The sequence below is a fragment of the Aotus nancymaae genome, unplaced genomic scaffold, assembly GCF_030222135.1.
Source record: "Aotus nancymaae isolate 86718 unplaced genomic scaffold, 86718_ANA_hifiasm-v0.15.2.pri h1tg000019l, whole genome shotgun sequence".
Lineage (NCBI taxonomy): Eukaryota > Metazoa > Chordata > Mammalia > Primates > Aotidae > Aotus > Aotus nancymaae.
The window spans coordinates 60,594,989-60,619,837 of record NW_026988431.1 but is presented as its reverse complement, the minus strand read 5'-3'; the positions used below and the strand labels follow the sequence as shown (position 1 = coordinate 60,619,837).

The 24,849-nt window shown below is 36.6% G+C and overlaps 2 protein-coding genes across 20 annotated transcripts in view; one reads left to right on the top strand and one right to left on the bottom strand.

Moving 5' to 3' along the window:
* The window catches only part of PHC3 (polyhomeotic homolog 3), a 95,686-nt gene extending 74,972 nt beyond the window's left edge, over positions 1–20,714 (top strand). For 9 of the 14 annotated variants that reach the window (XM_064378902.1, XM_064378908.1, XM_064378907.1 and 6 more), the window contains 3 exons: positions 3,367–3,499; positions 3,591–3,822; positions 8,914–20,714. In XM_064378902.1, coding sequence (XP_064234972.1) covers positions 3,367–3,499; positions 3,591–3,822; positions 8,914–9,068 — 520 coding nt within the window. In that variant the 3' untranslated portion in view covers positions 9,069–20,714. Of the gene's footprint in view, positions 1–3,366; positions 3,500–3,590; positions 3,823–3,993; positions 4,122–7,240; positions 7,375–8,913 lie in introns of those variants that run through there. The other 5 variants (XM_064378910.1, XM_064378909.1, XR_010343497.1 and 2 more) reach the window with 4 other exon arrangements.
* The window catches only part of GPR160 (G protein-coupled receptor 160), a 40,785-nt gene continuing 36,048 nt past the window's right edge, over positions 20,113–24,849 (bottom strand). For 3 of the 6 annotated variants that reach the window (XM_012470984.3, XM_012470985.3, XM_012470983.3), the window contains exon 3: positions 20,113–21,608. In XM_012470984.3, the coding sequence (XP_012326407.1) occupies positions 20,523–21,539 (1,017 nt within the window). In that variant the 5' untranslated portion in view covers positions 21,540–21,608 and the 3' untranslated portion in view covers positions 20,113–20,522. Of the gene's footprint in view, positions 21,609–22,731; positions 23,009–23,206; positions 24,595–24,625; positions 24,718–24,849 lie in introns of those variants that run through there. The other 3 variants (XM_064378912.1, XM_064378913.1, XM_064378911.1) reach the window with 3 other exon arrangements.

Sequence of the window (24,849 nt, the reverse complement as noted above, 5' to 3'; positions counted from 1 at the left end):
AAGTGTTTTCCTCCAAAACTGGGTTCATTGTTTCAGTTGTTAATCTGTTTTTCAAATATGCTTTGATGTTACTGGTAAACCAGTAATCAAATTATGTAACTCAAGTTTTAACTTGAATTTTCTAGTTTGCATACACCACAAAAAAAGAACAATGGTTCTCTGATTCTAAGTGATTAAATAAAAACTTGGAGAAAGGACTGCCTTTCAGAATATTTTTAACTTCTTGACTATTTAAAAATATTTGAGGATGTTTAATGCTGCCGTCAGTCTCTCTCAGAGATGACTGCTGAGTTGTGACATTAGTATTCCTTTTGGTGAACCTCCTTAGCAAGGTAGGGGACCTAACGGGGAAATGTGGATGAGAGAGGGTAGATTAGGTCAGGGAAGATCCATTGGCATTTCCATGTCTGCCTGGCTGTCTTGGAAAGCTAAATATTTAGGGACAAGATATCAGGTATAAAGCTAGCCTCTTTTTTCTATTCCTTTTTTTTTTTGAGATGGAGTTTCGCTCTTGTTGCCCAGGCTGGAGTGTAATGACACAATCTCGGCTCACCGCAACCTCCGCCTCCCGGGTTCAAGTGATTCTCCTGTCTCAGCCTCCTGAGTAGCTGGGATTACAGGCATCCACCACCACACCTGGCTAAATTTTGTATTTTTTTTACTAGAGATGGGGTTTCTCCATGTTGGTTAGGCTGGTCTTGAACTCCCAACCTCAGGTGATCTGCCCACCTCGGCCTCCCAAAGTGCTGGGATTGCAGGCGTGAACCACCACACCCGGCCTTTTCTATTCTTAACGGATAAAGTTCACATAAATGGGGCCGGGCGTGGTGGCTCACGCCTGTAATCCCAGCACTTTGGGAGGCCGAGGCGGGTGGATCACGAGGTCAAGAGATCAAGACCATCCTGGTCAACATGGTGAAACCCTGTCTCTACTGAAAATACCAAAAATTAGCTGGGCATGGTGGCGCGTGCCTGTAATCCCAGCTACTCGGGAGGCTGAGGCAGGAGAATTACCTGAACCCAGGAGGCGGAGGTTGCGGTGAGCCGAGATCGCGCCATTGCACTCCAGCCTGGGCAACAAGAGGGAAACTCCGTCTCAAAAAAAAAAAAAGTTCATATAAATGGAAATCAGAAACCTACATCACTGAGCGCCCACAGATGAGCACATTATGAACACAGCAGGATCTTCTTGAATTGTTTTAGGGTAAAATGAATTAGCTATCAATATACTTGTATTTTTATGGGAAAAATAGTATATTCATTCTCATAGTACCTTTTTTTTTTTTTTTTTTTGAGATGGGATAGAATCTCACTCTGTAGCCCAGGCTGGAGTGTAGTGGCGCGATCTCGGCTCACTGCAATGTCTGCCTCCCGGCTCCCGGTTCAAGCAGTTCTGACTCAGCCTCCAGAGTAGCTGGGATTACAGGCACACGCCACCATGTGCAGCTAATTTTTGTATTTTTGGTAGAGATGAGGTTTCACCATGTTGACCAGGCTGGTCTTGAACTCCTGACCTTGTGATCCGCCTGCCTTGGCCTCCTAAAGTGCTGGGATTACAGGCATGAGCCACCACGCCTGGCCTCTCATAGTACTTTTTATTTCCACCTCTTGATATCTTTATAAAATGTTGATGAGGAGGATTTGTTTTGGTGTCAGCATATGGGTCCTAGGATAGTCACCAGTAGCAAAATTAATTGGGATTTATTCTTGCAACTTTCTTGGAGCAAAAGAATTTTGAGGGGTAGATGTTGCATACACCTGTAATTTCAGCACTTTGAGGGGCTGAGGTGGGAAGATTGCTTAAGCCCAGGAGTTTGAAACCAACCTGGGCAACATAGTGAGACCCCCATCTCTATGAAACAGATTCTTGAAAATAAGAAGTTACCAAGGCAGTTTCATATATGTAAAAATGAAACTGCATCTATCTTTCTTAACCTTTGCATAGCTTTTCAGAAATTTGTTTCTTAGATCATTTCTTCTCACTCTTTCTAGGGAAAGGTTGGCAGACTCACCCAGGCCAAGTCTTTCCCGTGGTTGATTTTTTTGTATGGGCTCATGAGCTAAGGATGATTTTGAAATTTTTAGTCTGTTGGGAAAAAAGTCAAAATAATATTTTGTGATACATGAAAATTGTGCAAAATTTAAATTTTACTGTTACTAAAAGTTTTACTAGAGCACAACCATGCTCATTCAATATTTTCTATTTATTTTTAATTTTTTAAATTTATTTTTATTGTTTTGAGACAGGGTCTAGCTCTGTTACCTGTGCTGTAGTGCAGTGGCCGTATCACAGCTCACTGCAACCTCAGCCTCCGGGGCTCAAGCCATCCTCCTGCCTCAGCTTCTCAAGTAGCAGAGACTACAGGTGTGTGCCAGCACACCTGGCTAGTTCTTGTATTTTTGGTAGAGATGGGTTTTCACCATGTTGGCCTTGAACTGGTCTTGCCATTTACTGGTCTTGAACTCCAGAGCTCAAGTAATCCATCCATCTTGGCCTCCCAAAGTGCTGGGATTACAGGTGTGAGCCACTGCGTCCAGCCCACTATTTTCAGTAGCTGCTTTCACACTGCAATGGCAGAGGTGGGTAGTTGTGACAGAAACTTGGATGGTTCATTAAACTTAAAATATTTACCATCTGGTCCTTCGTATAAAAAGTTTGCCAGTCCTTGTTGTAGGGCTTTAGAATCTATTAAAAGGCCTAGGATTCTTTCGAGCTGTCATCATGTCTTACAAAGGTCTATGTTCAAAAATATTAGGCAGTCTATTTTGGTAAAATAAAGTCTTTCATTAAAGGGTTATGTACTTTTAAATTTTCTGAATAGTGAGAGTAATGAATTCCTTGTGTAACTTTAAAATTTCTACATTTTCATTCTTTGATTTTAGTAATATTTGAAAAATCTTTTATTAGCTGGCTGAGATTCTCTCCCTAGTATACTAAACTTTTAAAAATTAGTGTCTTTGGAAGATATTACTTAGAAAAATCAGTTTGAATAAACATCTACATAGATACTACAAAAGTTCTTTTTCTTTTGGAAACTTCCCCTTTTTTTTGCTGCTATTAAAATTGGTTATTCTCTGTATTTTGCAGGAAGTTTCCCATTGTCATGCTGTAATCAGAAAAAAATACAATACCTTGTTATAGAAGTCCAGTGGTATATTAAGAGGTATATTATGATATACACAGAGCTCGTTTTTTGACCTTTAGCATAAGTAAATCCATTAAATTATATAGTTTATAAGGTCTTATTCATTAATGATGTATTATGGTACTTACTGAGTCACAGTTGCACTTTAAAGTCACAATTAAATACTAAATGGATTGTCCCATATATCATTAAATATTTTTTCTTACTTGAATTTCTTTAGGTACAATGTTAGCTGTTCTAAAAAATTTGCACTTAGTCGTTGGAATCGTAAGCCTGATAATCAAAGTCTTGGGCATCGTGGCCGTCGTCCAAGTGGCCCTGATGGGGCAGCAAGAGAACATATCCTTAGGCAGGTCTGTACAAACCTTGCTTCAGTGTAAAGTACCCTTTTCAGAAATGCAAGGAAAGTGCAATGCTGTATTTTGCTTGTACTACATTTTCCAGCTTCCAATTACTTATCCATCTGCAGAAGAAGACTTGGCTTCTCATGAAGATTCTGTGCCATCTGCTATGACAACTCGTCTGCGCAGGCAGAGTGAGCGGGAAAGAGAACGTGAGCTTCGGGATGTGAGAATTCGGAAAATGCCTGAGAACACTGACTTGCTACCAGTTGCACAAACAGAGCCATCTATTTGGACAGTCGACGATGTCTGGGCCTTCATTCATTCTTTGCCTGGTATGTAATTCATCACTTTGGCCTTAATATTTTTCTCGTGCATTCACACACAGCAATGTTAGATCCATCCACACCTTTTGCACAAAAGGGTTAGAGAAGTACTGTGTATGTATAAATTAAGTGGCATTTGTTATTGAAATATGATCTGTTTCCTCTTGCTTATTCCCTCAGCACTACTGGGTATTTTCTCATACCCCCCAAGTCGATAAAAACTGACTAGTCCTGCTTCTGCTGTGACACCTCAGCCGGTGAAGATATTAATGGTGCTTTCTTCTCTTCAGTCTGATTTCTCTCGAGAGGTCAGTAGAGAGATTGAATCAGACACTTCTTCCCTTCTGCTCTTCTATCTTTCTATTCTAGTCCTCCTTATTTCCTAATTTACCCTTTTTAAAAATGAAATAAGAGAGCCCTTTTTTTTTTTTTAAACATTTTTGAAAGCTAATCAAGACCTTTTACAATATGGTAAAAATTTGGTTTCTTTGAGAAAAATCAAGCCAGTTCTTTTAAAAGAAGGTACATTCTTTGATTCTTTTCAATAGTTATCAAGAGCCTTTCTGAAATTTTATTTTTCAAAGACAGCTGAAATTCAATTATATTCATTGTAATTTTGAGGGTAACTTTCTTATTTATGTTTTCCTGTTCTCATTTTGATACTCTTTCCATCAACTTTTATCTTTTTTCCTTAAAACGACAGTAATCTTTTATATCCACTTTCTCTAAGGAGCTGGTTACTAAAGACAGCTGCGCCTTTGCTCATGCCGAGACCCACACTGGTTATATATGTTAAGACTATATATATTTATATATATATTTAAATCAGTAAATCTTGTCATTCACTTTGACCTTATGCATATGGAAAATGAGGAGACTAAAAAAATTTATTCCCTTTTGGTTTTATTGCAAATCATATCATTTCTCTTGATAGAAGCTTTCTAGAAGAATACGTCATATTTGAACTTGTCTGCTAACTTTTTACAGTTTAATAAGCTAATTAATTAGCTATTGTTGCTAATTAGTCTGACAGCAACTAAAGTCTTAGAAGCATACTTAGAGCAAACATGCTATACAAGTAAATATATTTAGAAATGATAGTTTTTAAAGAATGTTACCCACTTTACTTCATATACAGAATTTTGTGAGATTTTATTAAATTAGTTTATTAATAGCTTGTTTTAGAAATGCTTTTTTTTTTTAACAAAAAAAACCAAAAATATGACCACTTTTAAAGAAAGATGGAGTTGTTTAAATGGGAGATACTTCATGGAAAGATTTTTAAACATGTGCATGTGCCCAAGAAAACTTAGGTGTGAGTTAACTGCTGACCATGTGCATTTAGAATCTGTTTTAAACTTGATGTATTTAGAAGATGGTGAATCTTCATTGGTTGTGGTTTTAGTATCTAATGAAACCAATTTTAGCTTTTAGACCAGTATAGCTATCTTGAGAATTAACTTTGGAGTCTATACTGATTCCTGGGGCTGGACTTTGATTCTATCATCTTCAGAAGTAGTCTCAGTCTTCCAAGTGGGGCACATGATCTGTTTGTGAGCCTGAGTTTTCATTTGGGAGAAATTTTTCTTTTCCTTTGCAGAAGAGAGCTGGTTTACATCCTGAGGAAAGTAGTTGCCCAGATAATTAACAGATACACTGCTGATTCTTCTTTCACTTCTTTTTTTATTTAGGCTAATTTGCCCCAGCATCCATTTGCCACGTGGCTACTTTATTAGAAAAAAGGCTGATTCCTTTGTCTCATTCTTGCTTCATTTGAGTTAAACAAAAAACATGAAACTTAATATAGCTCATAACTTAAAATGCTTGTTTTACAGAGTTCATCTAGACACTTAATTTTGTTGCCAGATATTTAGAAAACATATCATAAAAAGGACACAGCTATTATATAATTTAGAATTTCTTACTACTGTTTTAGAGTCTGCTTAATTTGACTCTTTCTTTACTTACGAAATGGTAATGTTTTCACTGCTTTGACAGGCCAAATAATAAGCTTATTTGTGTGATTAGTTATATCACCTTTCTCAAAGTTTTCTCTGCATAATGTCTGTAGTTTAAGGTAATCTCATACCAGAAAATACCTTAATGTTCATTTCTTTCTGCTTCTCTGGAGTTTGTAAATTTCCTTTTGAGCTTCTTTTAGCTCTCATTCAGCACTGTTTATTTTCCCTGAGTAGTCCACTCCCAAGCTTTTCTCATGGAATGAACAAGCTTGTAAATTTTGTAATCTCTTGTATTTTGTTTCTTTCCAGTTGAGATAGGCTTCCTTCCCTGTTTAATCAGGGCATATTATATTTACTCCTCCAGTTTTCTTTTCTCTTTGTATATCATCTTGTTAAACTTCCTGTTGGGGACTATGTTAGAGCTTGTGTGCAGTAGACCAAAATCTCCGAGCTGTTATCAGAATGAAAAGTTACGGCCTTCTAGTTTTTTGTGCATTTAAAAGTTGCCTACAGGAACAATTATTATTTTCAATTTACTGCTGGTTATCTTCTTTAACCCTTCCTTCCTATAATGAACTATCTTTTTGCAGAGATCAGTTTATCTTGTTTATTGATCTGTGAATCCACAGTAGATTTGATTTTTCTGTAGGCATATAAAGTAAGAATCATTTCTTAAAACATGACTATTTACGGTTTGTGTAATATTAGTATTAGTAATATTAGTATTTTTTTTTTGTAGCATTGAGTGGCAGGTAATATCTTTTCACCAACCTTACTGTGGTCAGTTTTTGTGCAAAGTGTTTTGTTTTGAGTTTAGCTGAAGAAGTGATGCCAGATGCTTGCAAGTTCAGGTGGGACCCATGTGCAGAGGTCCTTGCCCATACTGAGAGCTGCACTGCACTTGCTTCTGGTGAGGTGAAGCTAGCTCAGCTGATGTTTTGTACACATCCCTGGGATCCAAGCCATTTTGCCAAATAGATGTTAATGTCAGAAATCTAGAACTTTATCTCAGTATACCTTCAGCGTTTAAAATTGTCTTTAAAATATATTTTTCTGTAATGAGTTTCCGGAAGCATACTTGCTTCCAATTTTTCTTTTTCTAAGTCACTTTATTTTTTTATTTCTATACTGATGTAACTACACTTTTTTTGTGGTTAACTTAAGCAAGTTGTGATCTAAAATGCATTCCTATTTGACTGTGTTGTTTCCCAAAACACTTCTTGTTCTTTATTATTCTGCTAATACATTTACTGTCTACCAACAAGAGGATATTTGAAGAGGAATCTCACAATACAGAGGAACGGGAATGTGCTACGTATTTTCCTCATGGAGAACTCCTTGTTTCTATTCCCAAATGTAGCTCTTACAGTTCTCATTACTTCTCATTGCTCCTGTTTTCTGAATCTAAGTAAGTCCCACCCTATCTTTCTCTCTCTTCTTTTCTTTCCTGTGTTCTTGTAAGTAAGACTGAAGAGAGAAGAACATTAGTTCTTTCATAAAAAGAAGGATGAAGTCACAACTAGATGCAAGATTAGTCAGTTTTGTCTGCCTCAATTTTGTTGAGAGCTACCTCTGGGAAAAGAAAAGGGGCTTTTCTATGGTGAGTAATCCCATTTCAACTATAGTTTATTTTATAAGATAAATGAGCAAAACCATAAAACTTTTGTAGAGGGTATTGAAATGTCAACTTTTAAGTGTGAGAAATTATTAAAACAAATTGAAAAGCTGGTTGTTATGTAGGAAACAGTAATGATACATTTAACAGGACATGAGAAAAGAAATGACCAAGATAAAAACTGGCCACACAGCTGTACACAGGAAAAAATGTTTGTATTACTCTTACAGATAGCTCTTCTGTAGCAGATGATAGTTTTGTGTGTTGTGTATTCACCAGTTCAGTCCTTATTGACAAATACTATGTATTCAGTACCTATAATGCTTTGTGCTTTGTGCTGGGATTATAAGAGAGACATCATTATCTTACATACAAGAGGATGATACATTTGCAGGTAGAAAGTACAATAGTACTAGCAAAATTGCGGCCTCCAAAAGTGTAATGTAACTATTTTCATTTTCATTATCTTTTTCTTTGTGTTTTCCCTTAGAATGCTAATTTGAATAAAATAGAAAAACTTAAGCTTTCAGTTTTTATGTGTATTCTTAAATTCATCTTACAGTTTTACTGTCTCTCAAGAAAGCTGCTGTATTTTTTTATTTTCTCCTGTCTCAGCTACTTTAATTCATTACCTTTCCTGTTGGTTTCTTTACCCTTCGTGGGTAACTTTATTGAGTAATCTGGATGTGAAAATTTGGTAGACAGTAAAAACATTTGAGTTTCAGGTAGATACTAGCCTTGTTACCTGCTAAAGCACCTGGTTTAGACTGAGAGCTAAAATATTGGTTATGTGGCGGGAAATTCACCAGCAGGCTCATAATTTCAATGAGAATTGTTTCTTAACAAAAATGGAGACAAGCCCAGTAATACTAAGATTTGAAGTAGAAGTTACAAGTCAAGCAGTGTAATAGATTTCAGCAGCATTGCAATAGATTGGTAATACAATCTTGAGAGATTTGATCTATCCTGAGTGAACAATGAAAAATTTTAAATGTACTTGGCAAGTGAAGGTCATAAATTAGGATAAGGCACAAACGATAATGAAAGTAGTACTCACTCGAGAAAGTCTTTCTAGATTGTTATTTAAATGACAAAACATTATATTTCTGTTTCCTCTTTACCTATATGTGAAGGAAATATTATACAGAGATAAGTTTATGAGGTATAACTAGTTAACCCAAACTGGCATGCTTTGAGGTAACAACATAGTCCTTTTTGTGAAGGAAGTATTACGTCTAGACTTTGTACATTTTTACCTCTTATGAATTATTTTTATAACATTATTTTAGAGCAAGAATTTCCATGCAAATTGCTTTACATGGATTTTGAATTAATTCTTATTTTCAGAATGCAAATACCCTATTCTTCAAGAGTGAACTCAAGACTACCATAAATAAATTTCATTTGTTTCTCAGCCTGTATTTCAGATTCTCAGACCCAGTGAGAGCATAACTGTGACTGTTAGGAGTAATGTCCAATTGTTGTATATTTAATTCTAACTTGCTTCCTCTGGTCAAATTTTAGGCTGCCAGGATATTGCAGATGAATTCAGAGCACAGGAGATTGATGGACAGGCCCTTCTCTTACTAAAAGAAGACCATCTCATGAGTGCAATGAATATCAAGCTAGGCCCAGCCCTGAAGATCTGTGCACGCATCAACTCTCTGAAGGAATCTTAACAGGAACATGAAGCCTTGATAAAACAGCAGTTTTACTCTTCTCATACAAACTTGTAAGGTAAAGGCCTAACTTGGTCTAGAGTATGACACTTATTGTGGTGGATAGTCGAGCACATTGGGACCTCTGCATCAAATACTGACATTTCTTCTACAGGTATAATAATTCATTGTGCATTTTCATAATTAACCATTGGTAAAGTTAATTTTACAGGTTACATGAAACATTGAAAGACTTCTTGTTATAGAGGGCCATGATATTTTTCAAAGAAATGTGTTATACTAGATAATTTTTTTAAAGGTGATGTTTATCATTAATATAAAGAATCCTTTTAAAAGCAATTTAATGATTTACATTTCTCCTGTTTTGATTTGGTTTTCTTATACATTTTTTCAAACCTATTAGTTTTCTAAAGGTTGTCATGAGAGGTATGTTATGGCATAATTTAATAGTCCAGTGACAAAATCATATGCAATGAAATCAGTGTACACTTTAAAAAGCATGTCTTTTAGACATATGCTTTATCTATAAAAAAGGAATTGTATTCTAGTGTGAACAATACTGATCTGGAAGTGAAAATAGTTTCTATTCCAAACTTGACCAAGAATTTGGTTTGACTGAGAAAGTTTTCCTCTCAGTTTTTGTACATTTAGAGCAGTGGTTTTCAATAGAGGTCAGTTTTGATCGCCAGGGGACATCTGGCAAGTCTAGAGACATTTTGGTTGTCACAGCTTGAGGGGGCATTCAGGGGAGGGTTCTAGATACTACTGGTATCTAGGAGGTAGAAGCCAGAGATGTTTCTACATATTTTATAATGCACAGGACAGCACACCTCCACTACAAAGAATTATTGGTTCAAAAATGTCAGTAGTGCCAAGGTTGAGAAACTCTGATATAGAAGGAGTGATAAAAACTGTTTTCACCCAAAGGGATATTTGTTTGAAAATGGAGCATAGCAAACATATATGATGGAAGTGTTATTCAGATAACATTAATATTCTGTTGAATTATTTTTTCTAGTTTAATCATGCTAGAAAAAGAAAAAAAGATCTACAAATTGGCCTATAAAATAAGGACTGACATACAAATAATTTAACTCTCAGAAAGTACTAATTCATTCTGATTATCTTTCATACCTCTGTGCTCCTCTGCACTGATGAAGGCATAATATGATTATACCTATGAAGCAGTGTACAGCCTTTTCTGGAAAGAAAATAGTTTTTAGTAGATATGTGATTGCTCTTTGGATTTTTTTCTAATGTTGGACATGCTGGGACTAGCTAGAATGCACATTCCTACTTCCTTTACCAAACCTTTGCATGCTTCCTGCAAAGCACTTACCAAGTGATTTCTCTTGAATGATCAAAGTTTGTATGTACATGTTTGAGGAAAGCAATTTAAAGCAAAACCTTTTACTGAACAGTGTTCTAGAGAATTATGACACTAAAACAAAATTGTGGAAGCCCTGAAAGCTTTATAGTCCTGGACATCAAAAATTTTATTTCAGATGATGAATGTTTTGTTTTAATCTTTTCTTCTATTACCATGATTGAGATATTTTAGTAATTGAAAGAACATACACAGATATTTGGCAGAAGTTGAGTAAGTAGGGGAAAAAAACAGTCCATGAGTTTCAGTCATTTTCATTGCTCTTTTCAGAAAGATTCTGTTCAGCTAGTAGAAGACTAAAGATGTCACTGAAGACATCACAGATATATTTATCTTTTGGCTTTGTGTACATTAGAGAATGTTGATTATTTTTATACAAAAAATACAGCGGGTAATTTTTTTAATCTTTAGATGCCTCTTGTTTGAATGTACGCTTTGTGGAATTCTTTGTGTAGTAATGTTTTAAAAAAAGATGTTTACTGGTAGTTACATGTAGGATTAGAATGTGTAATATAAGGCTCATGTTCCAGACCTACAGTAGCTTGTAGTCTGTGTTACATATTTCTTTATATCACATTTTTAATCATTGGATTAAAGTTTCAAGGAAAGCGAGGTACTCTATAATCAGTTTTCATTTATTAGCAGTTTATCATCATGACAGAATTGTCATATGCTTGACTTTTCCCCTCTTCCTGCAATTTCAGAACACAAATACAGGCTAAGCATTAGTAAGTGACAGCCCCCAGTACGAGGGAGGGAGGCGCAATGGAAATCTTGCCTGGAATTAAAACCTCTCATAGATTAGCCACAATTAATACAGCATTTATTATTTGGGGATACACTCCTCCAGCAGGAATGATTACCTCCCATATTACCTATGGCCTTTAAGGCATCAATTGCGAACTGTGTCGTAGGCTGTCCTTTTATTTACTCTCTCCCATAACATCAGCCATTCTGTACTTACTGAAAGCCCCCGTGCCTACCACTGCTGTAAGTCTTCAGGAGAGGCTTACGAGAGGGGTTTCTATTGGAGAATACCTTATAATCTTAAATTTAGTCCAGATCTCTTGTTGTCCTCATCAGAACATAGCCAGAGAATGCACTTACTTTTTTCAAGTGAGTTTTTATTTAAAAATGGCTTATTTGCTGTCACTTGGTAGTTCTCCCGTCAGCACAGCTATTTCTTCCAAGATGATTTAATCATCTTAATTTCAAAGCTTCAGTTATATTTAATGGGCATATAGGCAACACTGAGCATCCACCTCTCTCCTGAGTTTTTAAAGCACAGTATATAGTTGGGGAGAATATAATTGTTTTCATATCCTTTCATATTACTACTAATAGTTTTAGGATTTTGACTGGGGAGAGAGAATGACAAACAGAAAGGGAACATGGAGGTTCTTCCTACTTCTGCTACCTAAGTTTGCATTTTCTGACTTCCTTAAAGTGTTGCACTCTGTCCCATTGGGATAAAAAACCATTAAGTTTGAAATTTTGCTTTAAGCCTTGTGTTCCTAGGGAAGTTAAACAACTAAGAGAGCTGGTTTGTAAAAATTATTTTTTATATGACATTAATATTCATCAAGCCTTGTGTAGGCATGTGTAAGACACAGCTATGCAGCTTTGAATAGTCTGTATAATATGAGATAGAGTGTTGTCTCAAAACCTGTCACTTTTTAATTAGCATATTATTATTTCCCTGATGGTACTGTTATTTTGCTGTTGAATGCTCTAAACAGAACTTTTTTAAAAGCTGGGGTGTTAAGAGCAGTCACCCAGGAGTAGACAGGGTGGAATGGGAGGAAGGAAATGGTGATGCAAAAGCCTGAGAACGGGAGGAGTCAGAGGCGGCTGCCGTCATCCTCGTTAGCTTAGCCCACTTCAATACCGAGCACATTTCTGCACTTTCGAAGTGAATATTCATGTTTTACTTAGAAATAATTTCCTTTTATTAGGTAACCCACTGTTGATTTTTGTTTCCTGGTGTATCAAAATTCTTAGAACTGTATGAAACATAGTTTAACATATAGTATTATTGTGACTATGCCTTTGAGTAATTTTTGACATAGCTTATCTTCATTGATCAAGTATAAAATTATAATGAGACACCTCTTCACAAATACGTCTTAGATTGAATTGAACTGTGTTACAGTGCCGTCTCCCACGGACTTGTTCAGTTAAATGTCTTTTCTACATTATGCACGTCTTCAGGCTTTTGGTAACACGATGGCACAAGTCTGGTAGGGAGGAAATGTAGTCTTAGGCTGTATGACTATATTAAGTGCGTATAAACAGTTTTTGAAAGAATACACTATTATAGATGTATGTGAATGATGCTGACCTCACAGCCATATCCAGTGGATGAAACTGACTGGACACAATGTTAAAATGTTTTAAAGATATATTTTCAACCAGAACAGCCTGATTATAGTTTGCGGTTTAAAGATTCTTACCTTGGTTGAATTGCAGGAACACATGCAGCCTACGGGCATTGAGCATTAGCTAATGGCATGAAAGGGCCTCATCTCACTACCTCTCTGAAGCCTCTAGCTCCAAGAAAACTGCATAAAAACTTATTGAGAGATCTTTGTCTCAAAATCCTTAGAGAGGATTTTGTATTGGGGCTAACTTTAGGAAGAGAGGTAGCTGGGGCAGGACTTTCTGGTGCCTGACAGTCATGTTCCAGAGCAGCCTCTGGGCAGTGGAAGCTGGCCCATCTGTGCAAAATGTTTGCTCGATCTGTTTCTTGTGTGCCACATATGTAAAGCGGGGCCCTGAGGAAGGTTTTCTAGAGGGAAGTATAGGGAAATAGAGGAGGACACAAGTGGGAGGAACAAAGCATTCCAGACCCAAGAAGATGGAGGTTATTTAGGATAGATACGGCTTTCATCCACAGTTCAAAATAATACATTTTAGTTGTTAGATGCCAGTTAGAGCAATACGTAGGTTATAGTTTTTGTATGTCAAGAAATCAGACTCATTCTTTCACTCTCTATACCCACTGTCTCCATACTTAGGAGCATGGATATTAATAGCTACAGTGATATATGAGTTAGTGATTTTTGATTTCTGAAAAAGGTGGCAACCTTTTATTATAGTTGGAGAATATTTGTCAAAAATTCAAAGGTTGTTATAATTGAGATGCCAGAATGACAGAGTTTCCATTTTCAGATACCACAGTTGAATCACCTCTGTAGCTTGTTATGGAGAGGCATTTTAAGGTAGTATTTTATTTGTTAGGTTGTGTCTCAGTCTAAGAATTGGGAAAATTAAGAGCTATAGGTTTCATTTTCCTAGTCTGGATTTCAGTAAACACAAGCCTACCTCTGCTTCTTTGGTGCACAGCAGTGAGGATCATGAACTCTGTACCCACATTCATCAATATTTGTATTTTATAAATCTACTTAGAGCATTTTTATTTCATCTCAAAGATTGTGATCTAATTTAGATAAGCACAAATACAGTATTAGGAAAAGTAAATAGCAGTCTTACTAACATTTAATTTCAACATGTTATGCTCTATATCTTTAAAAAAAATTATTTGGGGCAGCATGTGGTGGCTCACACCTGTAATCACAGCACTTTGGGAGGCCGAGGCAGGTGGATCATCTGAGGTCAGGAGTTTGAGACCAGCCTGACCAATATAGTGAAACCCCATCTCTACTAAAAATACAAAATTTAGCTGGGTGTGGTGGCATGCATCTGTAGTCCTAGCTACTTGGGAGGCTGAGACAGGAGAATTGCTTGAACCCAGATGACGGAGGTTGCAGTGAGCCAAGATCACGCCACTGCACTCCAGCCTGGATGACAGAGGGAGACTCCATCTCAAAAAAAAAAAAAAAATCTTTGGGAAGATAGGTCCTCTTTTGTTAGAAATTCATAAAATGTGTCCTTATATAGTTTTGTTCACAGCAGTTATATAAGCTTTCTTCAAATAAAAACAGTTTAGATTACCTTATTTGGAAAAAGAATTTCCTAAATTTTTAAGAATTTTCAAAGTTTTACATGTTAGTTTTTAGAACCTAATCCATTTTAAAATTGTACTATGAGAAAACCTTTTTTGGAAAGTCATAAAGCATTAATACAAATATAATTATTACTATCACATTCCAGAGAATATGGATTTTTCTAAACTTTCAATTTAGAAAACACACGTGAAAGGGGAATCCCTGCCCTCCTTTTCAGCTCTGAAGACCAGCTTTTCTAATGCACACTCCTCCGTTCTGCTCAGACACACGCACAGACCCCTTCCAAGTGTCATGTTTATGGGAACTTTTGGGAAATGTTTTCCACAGGTGTTTTATTTTTTCCCTTTTATAGTTTGTTGACATTTAATTTTATTTAGAGATGACAATTTTAATCTGAAATGTTAACAGGTACAACGTAATGAGGTTCTAGCTAGCTTTATACTTTTGGAAAATATTTTTTTCTACTGCTTTTTACAAGTACTAGTCCTCAGTGATACTGGTGGTGTTCAGTAAGAATCCATAGAAAGAAAACAAAACGTGTTGTTTAAAAGAAGCAGAGTAGGGAATGAATTTTAATTTGAGAAAAACCAGTATAATTTTAAAACACTGTTACACTAACATGGCAAGGCGTTAAAGAGTAAGGTAACAAGTACTTTTAGAGCACCTGTTTAAATATACTCCAGTAGTCATCTTAAGGATTGATAGTCACCATCATTTATTGGCCTAAAAGTTACATTTCATGGAATATTATCAGTGTGAAATCCATGCTTTGTGGAGCTTTAACTGATGGTGGTGAAAAAGTTGGTGTTTATGAGAGAGTGGTGAGGCATCTCATCATTAGTGAAGTTAAACATCAACCTGTTTTAGAATTTTTTAGTCTTGCCTCAAGCAAACCAGAAGTATCTAGTGTTTAAATCTTTAAAATGCTTCTCTTAAAAGTATTTTTTGTTTTGGGTAGTATTAAATAATCAGTAAATAATCTACTTCAGTAGTAAATAGTAGATGAATTAAGATGATGAGTGAGGGTACAGCACACAGGTTTGGTGACTGGGGTTTTATTTCAGTGGGTCAGCTCTGGGTGACGTGTTGAGCAGTTAGTTACTCAGCGTTTTCAACAGCTTCCAGATACATACACCATATGGTGCCTGTACTATTCAAATGCTGATTTGGGTTTAATTCCTCTTTAAGGTACCCAGCTCTAAAACTATGATTCTAGGCCATGTGATGGGGTTGCTCTTACTTCATTCTCTTTCCCTTTTTAAGGGTTTATTTTATACTTAATAAGCATCTATATCTTGGGTCACCTAGAGTCTTTGTTCTCCTAAGAATTAAAGTAGAAAATTCATACGTAACAAGCAAATGAGGACAGTTTCCTAAATTCTCCTTACTGGTTAGCTACTGAATATATGAACACATAGGAATATTGTCATTCAAGTATTTATATTCATTTAGCAAACATTTGAACACTTATATGTGTAGTGTGTGGTATACGTGACTTGAGGAATGAGTAATAAGTAATATTTTCCCCAAAAAATTCATTGTGGCTTAAATAAATATGGACATAATCATTACTACTTAACATACTGCGAGGGAATCTTAATAAACTTGGAACTGGGAGGGAATATTTTTATGCATTGGGTAAAGGGTTAGGCTAGATGATATCTAAGAGGTCTGAGTGAATCATATCAAATTTTTATAACACAGTTCACATGCTAAACACCAGTTGGCCCTGTACCTGATTAAGTTACAAAATTAAGGAGACTTAACATTAAGGACTCACATGTTGAGACTGTGGTGACAGCCCATATTTCATGGCATTATTTTGACACTTGAATCTGTTCCAGAATTGTTGCTACACAAGGCATGTGGCAGAACAAAAAAAAGCTAGTGTTGATATTGTACATTTTTAACTACAGCTTTTTTTTTTTTGCTCTGTCACACAGGCTGGAGTGCAGTGGTGCAATCTCGGCTCACTGCAACCTCTGCCTCCCAGGTTCAAGTGATTCTCTTGCCTCAGCCTCCTGAGTAACTGGGATTACAGGTATCCACCACCACACCTGGCTAATTTTTGTATTTTTAGTAGAGACAGGGTTTCACCATGTTGGCCAGGCTGGTCTTGAACTCCTGACCTCAACTGGTTCACCTGCTTCAGCCCCGGAAATTGCTGGGATTACAGGCGTGAGCCACCGCGCCCGTCTGACAGTGTAGCAACTTTCTAAAACTAAAAAATCTCAAAGTAGATCACTGGAACAGACATGTTCATTTATATTTTGTTTTTAAATTAAGAAAGATTACACTAAATAAAAGTTAACTATTTTAAGCTGTTACAAATATCCACCTGTTAAAGATACGTAAGAACAAGTAATATTCTAGCAAGCACATATATCATGTAGTAAGAGGGCACGCTTCACAACGCAGAACTGGCAAACATGAAACAGTTCCGGGCTCGCATTGGTTCTATCTGGGGGTAAATACTGAGTGGGAGAATCATTTATTGAGCTAAGGTCCATTCCTTGTCACTCTGGGATGCTGTGAACCACATTGTAATTCCTGTTGACACAGCTTTACCTATTAACACCAGTTGATACTAACATTCTCCATAAGGATACAGAATGAAAATATCTATTAAAAAGTCTGTTAATCATTTTTGCAGTTTTTGTTTTGAGATGGAGTCTCGCTCTGTCACCCAGGCTGGAGCGCGGCGGTTGGGAGTGCTCACTGCAACCTCCGCCTCCCGGGTTCAAGCGATTCTCCCACCTCAGCCTCCTGAGTAGCTGAGATTACAAGTGCACGCCACCACGCCTGGCTAAGTTTTTGTAGTTTTTAGTAGAGATGGGGTTTCATCATATTGGCCAGTCTTTGTTTTTCCTATAGGGGAAAAAGTCAAAATAAGTTCCAAAAATTATCCTCAAAGTCAGGATTATGCTTGTAGTAAAGGTTGGATAGGTGGATACTGACAGTGGTGGCAGGCATTTCAAGCCTCTATTAAATTAGTACTTTTTTGTCTTTTTATTAAAATTTTGTTAATTTTAATAAAGACCAATTGTTGTGATAAACTGGTGTGTTTTGGATACTTCAAGCACGTGTTAACCAATTTTTTAAATTCCTCCTTTTGGTTCCTCCCATTGTTCTTAAATAGAACTTTCATATTATTAAAACCTCAAAAGATGATCCACCCAGGATGAACAAAGATCACCAAGGGGAAAGAAAACATTTTTTATCTTTACAGAAAACAGATGTTAAGATTATATATAGATGTATTCTCTACATTGGATATTGTATTAGAATCCTCCTTACAAGAAATGGAATCGTTTTTAGCACTCTTAGGATTAGAGTTCCTAGATTGGTGTTGATAGCTACAGTTTTAAAATGTACAACCTGAAAATGAAGGTTAATTTTGCATTGTAAGAGCACATTTGATCTATGTAAAAAGTGTCCATTTGGTGTATTTTTTTAAAAAAGAGAAAGCACTTTCATATTAAGTAGCATGTGTATGAATTTAGATTTTCATATTTGTTGTGTCTGTATTCAGTGAGGTAAATTGAGCATTTAAATGTTTGTTGATGGCAACATTAACTATTAAATTAAAGCACCTTATACTCTGCTGCTTAACTTGCTTGTAATTGCACCTTTGTTACCTGCACATTTTCATATAGAATATTGTTGTTAACATTGCTTCATGTGGGTCTGGATGGAAGATTAGTGGGCCTACAGGATCATTTATTTATATTGTTTATATTACAATAATATATTGTAGACCAGTTGTAAGCTCATTTCTTTACAAATAAAAGCCTCTTCCATTTGGCTGGTCTATTCAATAATTTTTTTTCTTTAAGCTTATGAGACATGGGGAATCCTCTGTGTAAACAAAAGCTCAGTGAGATTTGAAATGGTTTTAAAATCTGCAGAGTATAAGTCTTTACTAAGTTCAATATATTTAAACATATTTCAGTCCCATATTTGGCCAACAACTAGAAGGCAATATATTTAGAGGAGAAAGTCAAAGAAGGAAAGAGGGCCGGGTTTAAATGTTCTAAACTGTTTAAACACACCGACGTTCCCTCAAACATAGGGTTACTTATCCTAAACTTTGTCTCTCATTTGCTTTTTATAGAATAATGTCATTTTTATTCTTGTTTTCTCTAAGTATTTTTTAACAGTGTACCAGCCATTATAGTGGTTATTTCTCTTCCTTGCCGTGTCTTCTGTTAACAGACCCTGATCATAGAGAGGTGGACGTATGACTGAAGTCAGGTTGGACAGTCATTCCCTGGGACTGTATATTTGAAGTTAGGAGATGCTTTAAGTTGGAATTATAAAAGCCCTGAGATGCTGGCAGCCAGAACACCCACTTTGTGGACACACAAAATGGAAACCGACAACTCAGATTCTGCTGGTAGTTTACCAAGTTGTTTCCAGTATCCAGCTTGTTCTTAGAATGGCTCAGGGTGAGTTTGTATTACCGGCTACTCGAAGAATTCCTGACTGACTGTCCAGCAGCATTTCAACTTGTCTTTATAGATGGGTAGAGCTAATTAAAAAGATGTATTCATTATAGCCCTATAAAGCCTTAACATGTTCATGGACATTGGATATTTTCAAGTGAAAAATAATAATTAAGAAACAACCTATTCTTTTGAGAACAGTCAGTGGCACCAATGAAAGGCAGTGTAATATAGTGGCAAAGAGCGAGAACTCTGGACCAGAATTCTGGGTTTGCATCCCAGCTTCCCCAATGTCTAGTTGTATGATAGTGAGTTTCTTAATTTCGATGTTTAAATTTCCTCATCTGTAAGAAGTGGATGGTAACAGTACCTGTCAGAGTTGCTGTGTGGATCAAATCAGTTGCTGCATATAGAACACTTAAGACAGTACCTGGCACGCAGGAAACATTGCCTAAATCTTTTTGCTATTATTCGTGTTCCATAGCACTTGTTATAGGACATTTTTTCAAATAATGGAAAGAAACTATTTGTGGATCATGAACTCAATTTTGTGGATCACAATGAGCATTTTAAAAATGACACCAAAAAATATATTTGCATGAATTTGCGTGATATGTAAGGGTAAGTATTGTTATGACATGTAAACATGTACATATTAGTCTGTGAGTCTTGTTAAAAATATATCTTTCCGTAAATATAAAAAAAAAAAACAAATTTAGGAAAAGCTAGGTTTAGATTTATGTAATACAGTATTTATAAATGGTGATAAAAATATCTGTATAGCTTAATTCCTAAAGTAACGATTATTCTGCCAGCCATATTGTTTTACTCTAATGAAGCAACTCCGCCCATCCGCCGGGGCAGGTCTGGCCACGTCTGAAGACATTTTTGATTGATTGTTTCTAGTGGGCGGAGGGCAGGGATGCTGCTAAACTGCCCGGCAACAGAAAATTAACCAGCCCCAAATGTCTGTCAGTAGTGCCGAGGAATGTCTGCTTTTACGTGTGATACATTGCAATGCGATTATGATGTGACATGCAACTATGTGATATGTAAGTTATAATATGAAAATGAATCTGCTGAGTCATGGAAGAGACCTAGCCACTACTCCCGGTTCCGTAAGGTGAGCAACCAAAACTCTCTCCTTCTAGGAACGTTTGCATTAGGAAGAGAGATACACTTTAAAATAATCAGCTAAATTTAAAATGAGCTAATCTTCCTCTTACATTGAACTTTATACCAAATCATTTTAAGAATAGTTTTTATTTTCTTGCTGTCATTTGAACATTTAATAAAAACGTTTATTTAGGTTGATACCTTAAAGTGGTCAGTGAAATCTCAGATTTACATTCAGTAGTTTTTTGGGGTAACACAAACAAACAAGAGTATGGCCAAATGTTAACTCATTTCACTTTTCGTGTTAATTAATAACAAATTAATATAGTGTCCCTTAATAAGTATAAAAACTTCTTGGAATTCTTTTGTTTTTAAAATAAAACACTATTTAATAAATAGCATCAAAGCCCCAAAAACACATTCTGAAAAGGTATCAAAGGGGCAAAGCTTTAGTTCAGTTTATTTTTTAATATGTCCTGAGTTCTTTCTGTTTGTAAAATTATGACCTTATTATAGTGGTAACTTTTACTTCATAATATTAACAGGTCACTATTGATAGAGGTTTTTCAGTTTGCTCAAAATTAGGAATTGTAAGTGGAATGAAGCAGCACTTCCAGTCGACAAATGGATCCAAAGGTAACTCGATGTCTCTTAAATTAAGTCTGTGACAATTAAACCAATACACTGTAGCAATGAGAAAACTGTTGACAAAGTACAGCCAGGGAATATTCATCTCAATATATGCTGGAATCTGTGCTTTAAACAGAAGAATGATTACCTGAAGTAGTACAAATGGTAACCAGGTACCGAGAAAACAGACAGTGAGCTTGGATAAGAATATTTTTTTATATCCCACAGTATAACTGGAGTGGGATGAAAAAGGAAAATATAAGATAGTTTCATTCATGTAGGAAGTTATCTTAACCGCCTGTATCAAAGTAGTAACTTCTTCCCAAGAGGTTATGAAAGCTACAAATAAAATCATCACCATGAAAAATGATACCCAGTAACTCTGAACGCTGACATAGAAAGGACAGCGATGAGAATAAGCATTCTGCGGCTTCAGGCTTTGGTAGATGGCTGGGTCTCCCAAAACATAAGCAAGCACTGAAATCCAAATTAAAATTACTGTAAAGAAATAAAACAATTTTTGACACTTAAATGAAAGCTTGGTTGTTTTAGAGAACTTCAGGCAATAATCTATACAAGCTATCAGGAAAACTGGATAATGCAAAAAGCCGTAAGTTAAGGAAATAATTTCAGTAAATAGGCAGATGTGGTATTTAGTAAATCTAATGCTTAAAAGTACGAAATCCCTGAAATACAATAAAATGGAAATGTTTACCAAAAGTAAAAGGTCAACGAATGCTAGTGAAATGCAGAAATATTCCATAAAATTTTGACAGGTGTTTTTTCTTCTCATTACTAGCGTGAGAATATTTAATAATATTTTCCCAAGTATGATCAAGAATAGCAGACAGTTAACATCTAGGGGCTGGTTTGTTTGACGTAACTGGTGCTGAAAGGAGCAGTTCTCTGAAGAGAGAGCAGTCATATTTTCAGTTGAGTTTCAAGAAGACCTGCTGAAATACACATAAAACACCACTTCCTTTATTTTCCATCCCTGCAAAAAAAAAAAAAAAAAATGAAAACCTTAATCTAATCTATTTTGAAACTTTACAAAGCAGGCACCGCTATTCTAAAAATTCTAATTCAGTCATTTCCCCAAGTGGTTAAATATATGAATAGGAGTTATATGTCTCATAATACTTACAGAATACGGAACATAAGAAGAATCAATGTGTATACTTTGGTCATTTTTTTGAGACCCAGATAGTCTAGAACTCAGATTTTTAAACCAAAATGTTACATATAAATTACTTACTACTATATATAAGTACAGGTTTTAACAACTTATAGGGAGAGAAATGGTTTTATCTACCACAGCCAGAACTGATGCTTAAAATAGAAGCTTGGTAGCAGCGTGCAGAACCACCACAGAAAGCTTTTAACCCCGCCTCACTCTGACTCCAGACGACATGACCCCAGTTCCCTTTTTTGTCCATTTAGAGGCTATGCTTACGGGGCTTCTTAACACAATTTCAAAGCTTTTTAGTTGCAGAATCCTTCAGATTAAATCTTTCCCTGAAGCTCTGAAAACAGGTAGTTTCAGCTGAAAATAATGGGAGCATAGGTAAAGGAAAGAAAAGGGTTTATCTTCTGGATATGGTCTTTCAGGTATGGCATGTGGAGAGACAGGAGAATACAGGGAAGGAATAGGGGCTGAGTCTGGAGACATGAGAACATCAGGAAGCGGTAGGTAAAGGCAAAGGAACAGGAGTCGAGGCTTCAGTGATAAATGTATTTGAAAGCAGGAAAACGAGATTATGATGAAAGAAGTCAGAGAAGGAGAAATCAGGAAAGGAAGGAGATCCAGGAAACACATGCTTAAACTGAGTTGACCCAAACTTATAATACTGTTCAATCACAATATTTATAAATAACAACAACAACAACAAAACTCAAAAATGACAAGACAACAAACCCAACCACAAATGTCAACAACTGGAGATGGGTTCAGAACACCACAGGTTGGCTGGGCGTGGTGGCTCTTGCCTGAAATCCCAACACTTTCGGAGGCCAAGGCAGGAGGATGGCTTGAGACCAGGAGTTGGAGACCAGCCTGAGCCACACAGGGGCTGCCTCTGCCAAAAAGAAAAAAACTACCTGGGCATGGTAATGCGCACCTGTGGTTCCAGCCACTCGAGAGCTGAGGTGGGAGGACTGCCTGAGCCTGGTAGGTCAAGGCTGCATGGTGATGCACACCCGTGGTTCCAGCCACTCGAGAGGCTGAGGTGGGAGGACTGCCTGAGCCTGGTAGGTCAAGGCTGCATGGTGATGCACACCTGTGGTTCCAGCCACTCGAGAGGCTGAGGTGGGAGGAGTGCCTGAGCCTGGTAGGTCAAGGCTGCAGGGAGCCGTGATTGCGCCACTGAACTGCAGCCTGCGTGACAGAGCAAGACCCTACCTCAAAAAAAGAAAGAAAACACAGGTTGAGTATCCCTTATCAGAAATGCTTGGGACCAGAAGCATTTTGGATTTTAAATGCATCCCTAATCCAAAAATCCAAAATCCAAAATCACTTCCATTTGAGCATCATGGCAGTGCTCAAAAAGTTTTGGATTTTGGAACATTTCAGATCTTTGGATTAGGGTCACTCACCCTAGATATGGTAATCTTTATGATATGCAGCCATTTAAAAATTGTTTCTCAGGACAGGAGGAAGACTTCATTTTCATAGTTTTCACTCTATCTTCACTTGTTAAATTTTAAGCCTTGTGTATTTGGTACATGTTTTAAAAAGTCATGATAAATTTCTACAGTACGTTAAGTGAAAGCAGGTTACAAAATTATGCAGCAACGTGTCATATAACAAATACATAGAAAAAAGCTAAAAGGTACATATGAAGTTATCAATACAGTAGTATTATACAATTTCTCAAATTTGAAGGAAAAAAATGGAATACTGAGTCTGAAAACTGAAAAAATTAAATTTGCCTAAAAACGGATCACTGATGATTAATTTTGTCTGAAGGTAAAGAAATCAGTGTGATAACAGTAAAAACATGGAATCAATCCAAATGCCCATCAGTGACAGACTGGATAAAGAAAATGCAGTACATTTATACCATGGAATACTGGCAGCCATAAAAAAGGCAATCATGTGTTTCACAGGAACATGGATGGAGCTGGAGGCCATCATCCTTAGCAAACTAACGGCGGGAACAGAAAACCAAATACTGCATATTTTCACTTATAAGTGGGAGCTAAATGATGAGAACTGATGGACACAAAGAAGGGAACGACAGACACTGAGGTCTGCTTGAGGGTGGTGGGTGGGAGGAGGAAGAGGAGCAGAAAAGATCACTGTTGAGTACTAGACTTAGTACCTGAGTGACAAAATAATCTGTGCAAAAAATCACCATGATACGAGTTTACCTATATAACAAATCTGCACATGTACCCCTGAGCCTAAAATAAAAATAAAAAAATCAGTGTGAGAGAGGGCTATCGGTTTTGATGACAGATGGAACCATTACTCTCATGGCCATATATCTGTCATAAGATAACTTACTAAGGTATACAAGTAATGAATCTACTTAAATAAATGTGTATATGTGTAAAGGCAATTATAAAATACAAAATCTATTTTCATATAAAAGACTCAAACAAGTGCTTCCCACACTCAAGTTTTTTTCCCCTATATTCAAACATACTACAGTTTAACTTGTTCCTATCCAAAAAAGTTCCATTCCAGATTGGATATACAAGGGCACAGAAACGTAGCTGCCGACGTGACAGATGCCACTGGTCTTAGAGGTGGTGGTGCCTGAATAAAGAAGCCGAGATGAATAAGACCATATGAATTCTCCCTTGTGCCAAAAACAGAAAAGGCTTAAACAACTAATGTTGGTTTAAAATGAGGATGAGGAAATCGTGTGGATTCATATTTATAAAGACCCATTTTTACGAAATGTAACTTTAGGATAAAATAATAGAATCATCTGTCTCACATGATTTTAACCTTTATAACTCCTAAAGTAAGGAAAGTCAAGTCAGGCTGGGGGCCGTGGCTCATACCTGTAATCTCAGCACTTTGGGAGGCGAAGGTGGGTAGATCACTTGAGCTCAGGAGTCAAGACCAGCCTGGGCAACATGGTGAAACCCAGTCTCTACAAAAAAATACAAAAATTAGTCGGGTGTGGTATTGGGAGCCTGTAGTTCCAGCAACTTGGAAGGCAGAGGTGGGAGGATCACCTAAGCCCAGGAGGTTGAGACTGTGGGGAGCTAAGATCCTGCCACTG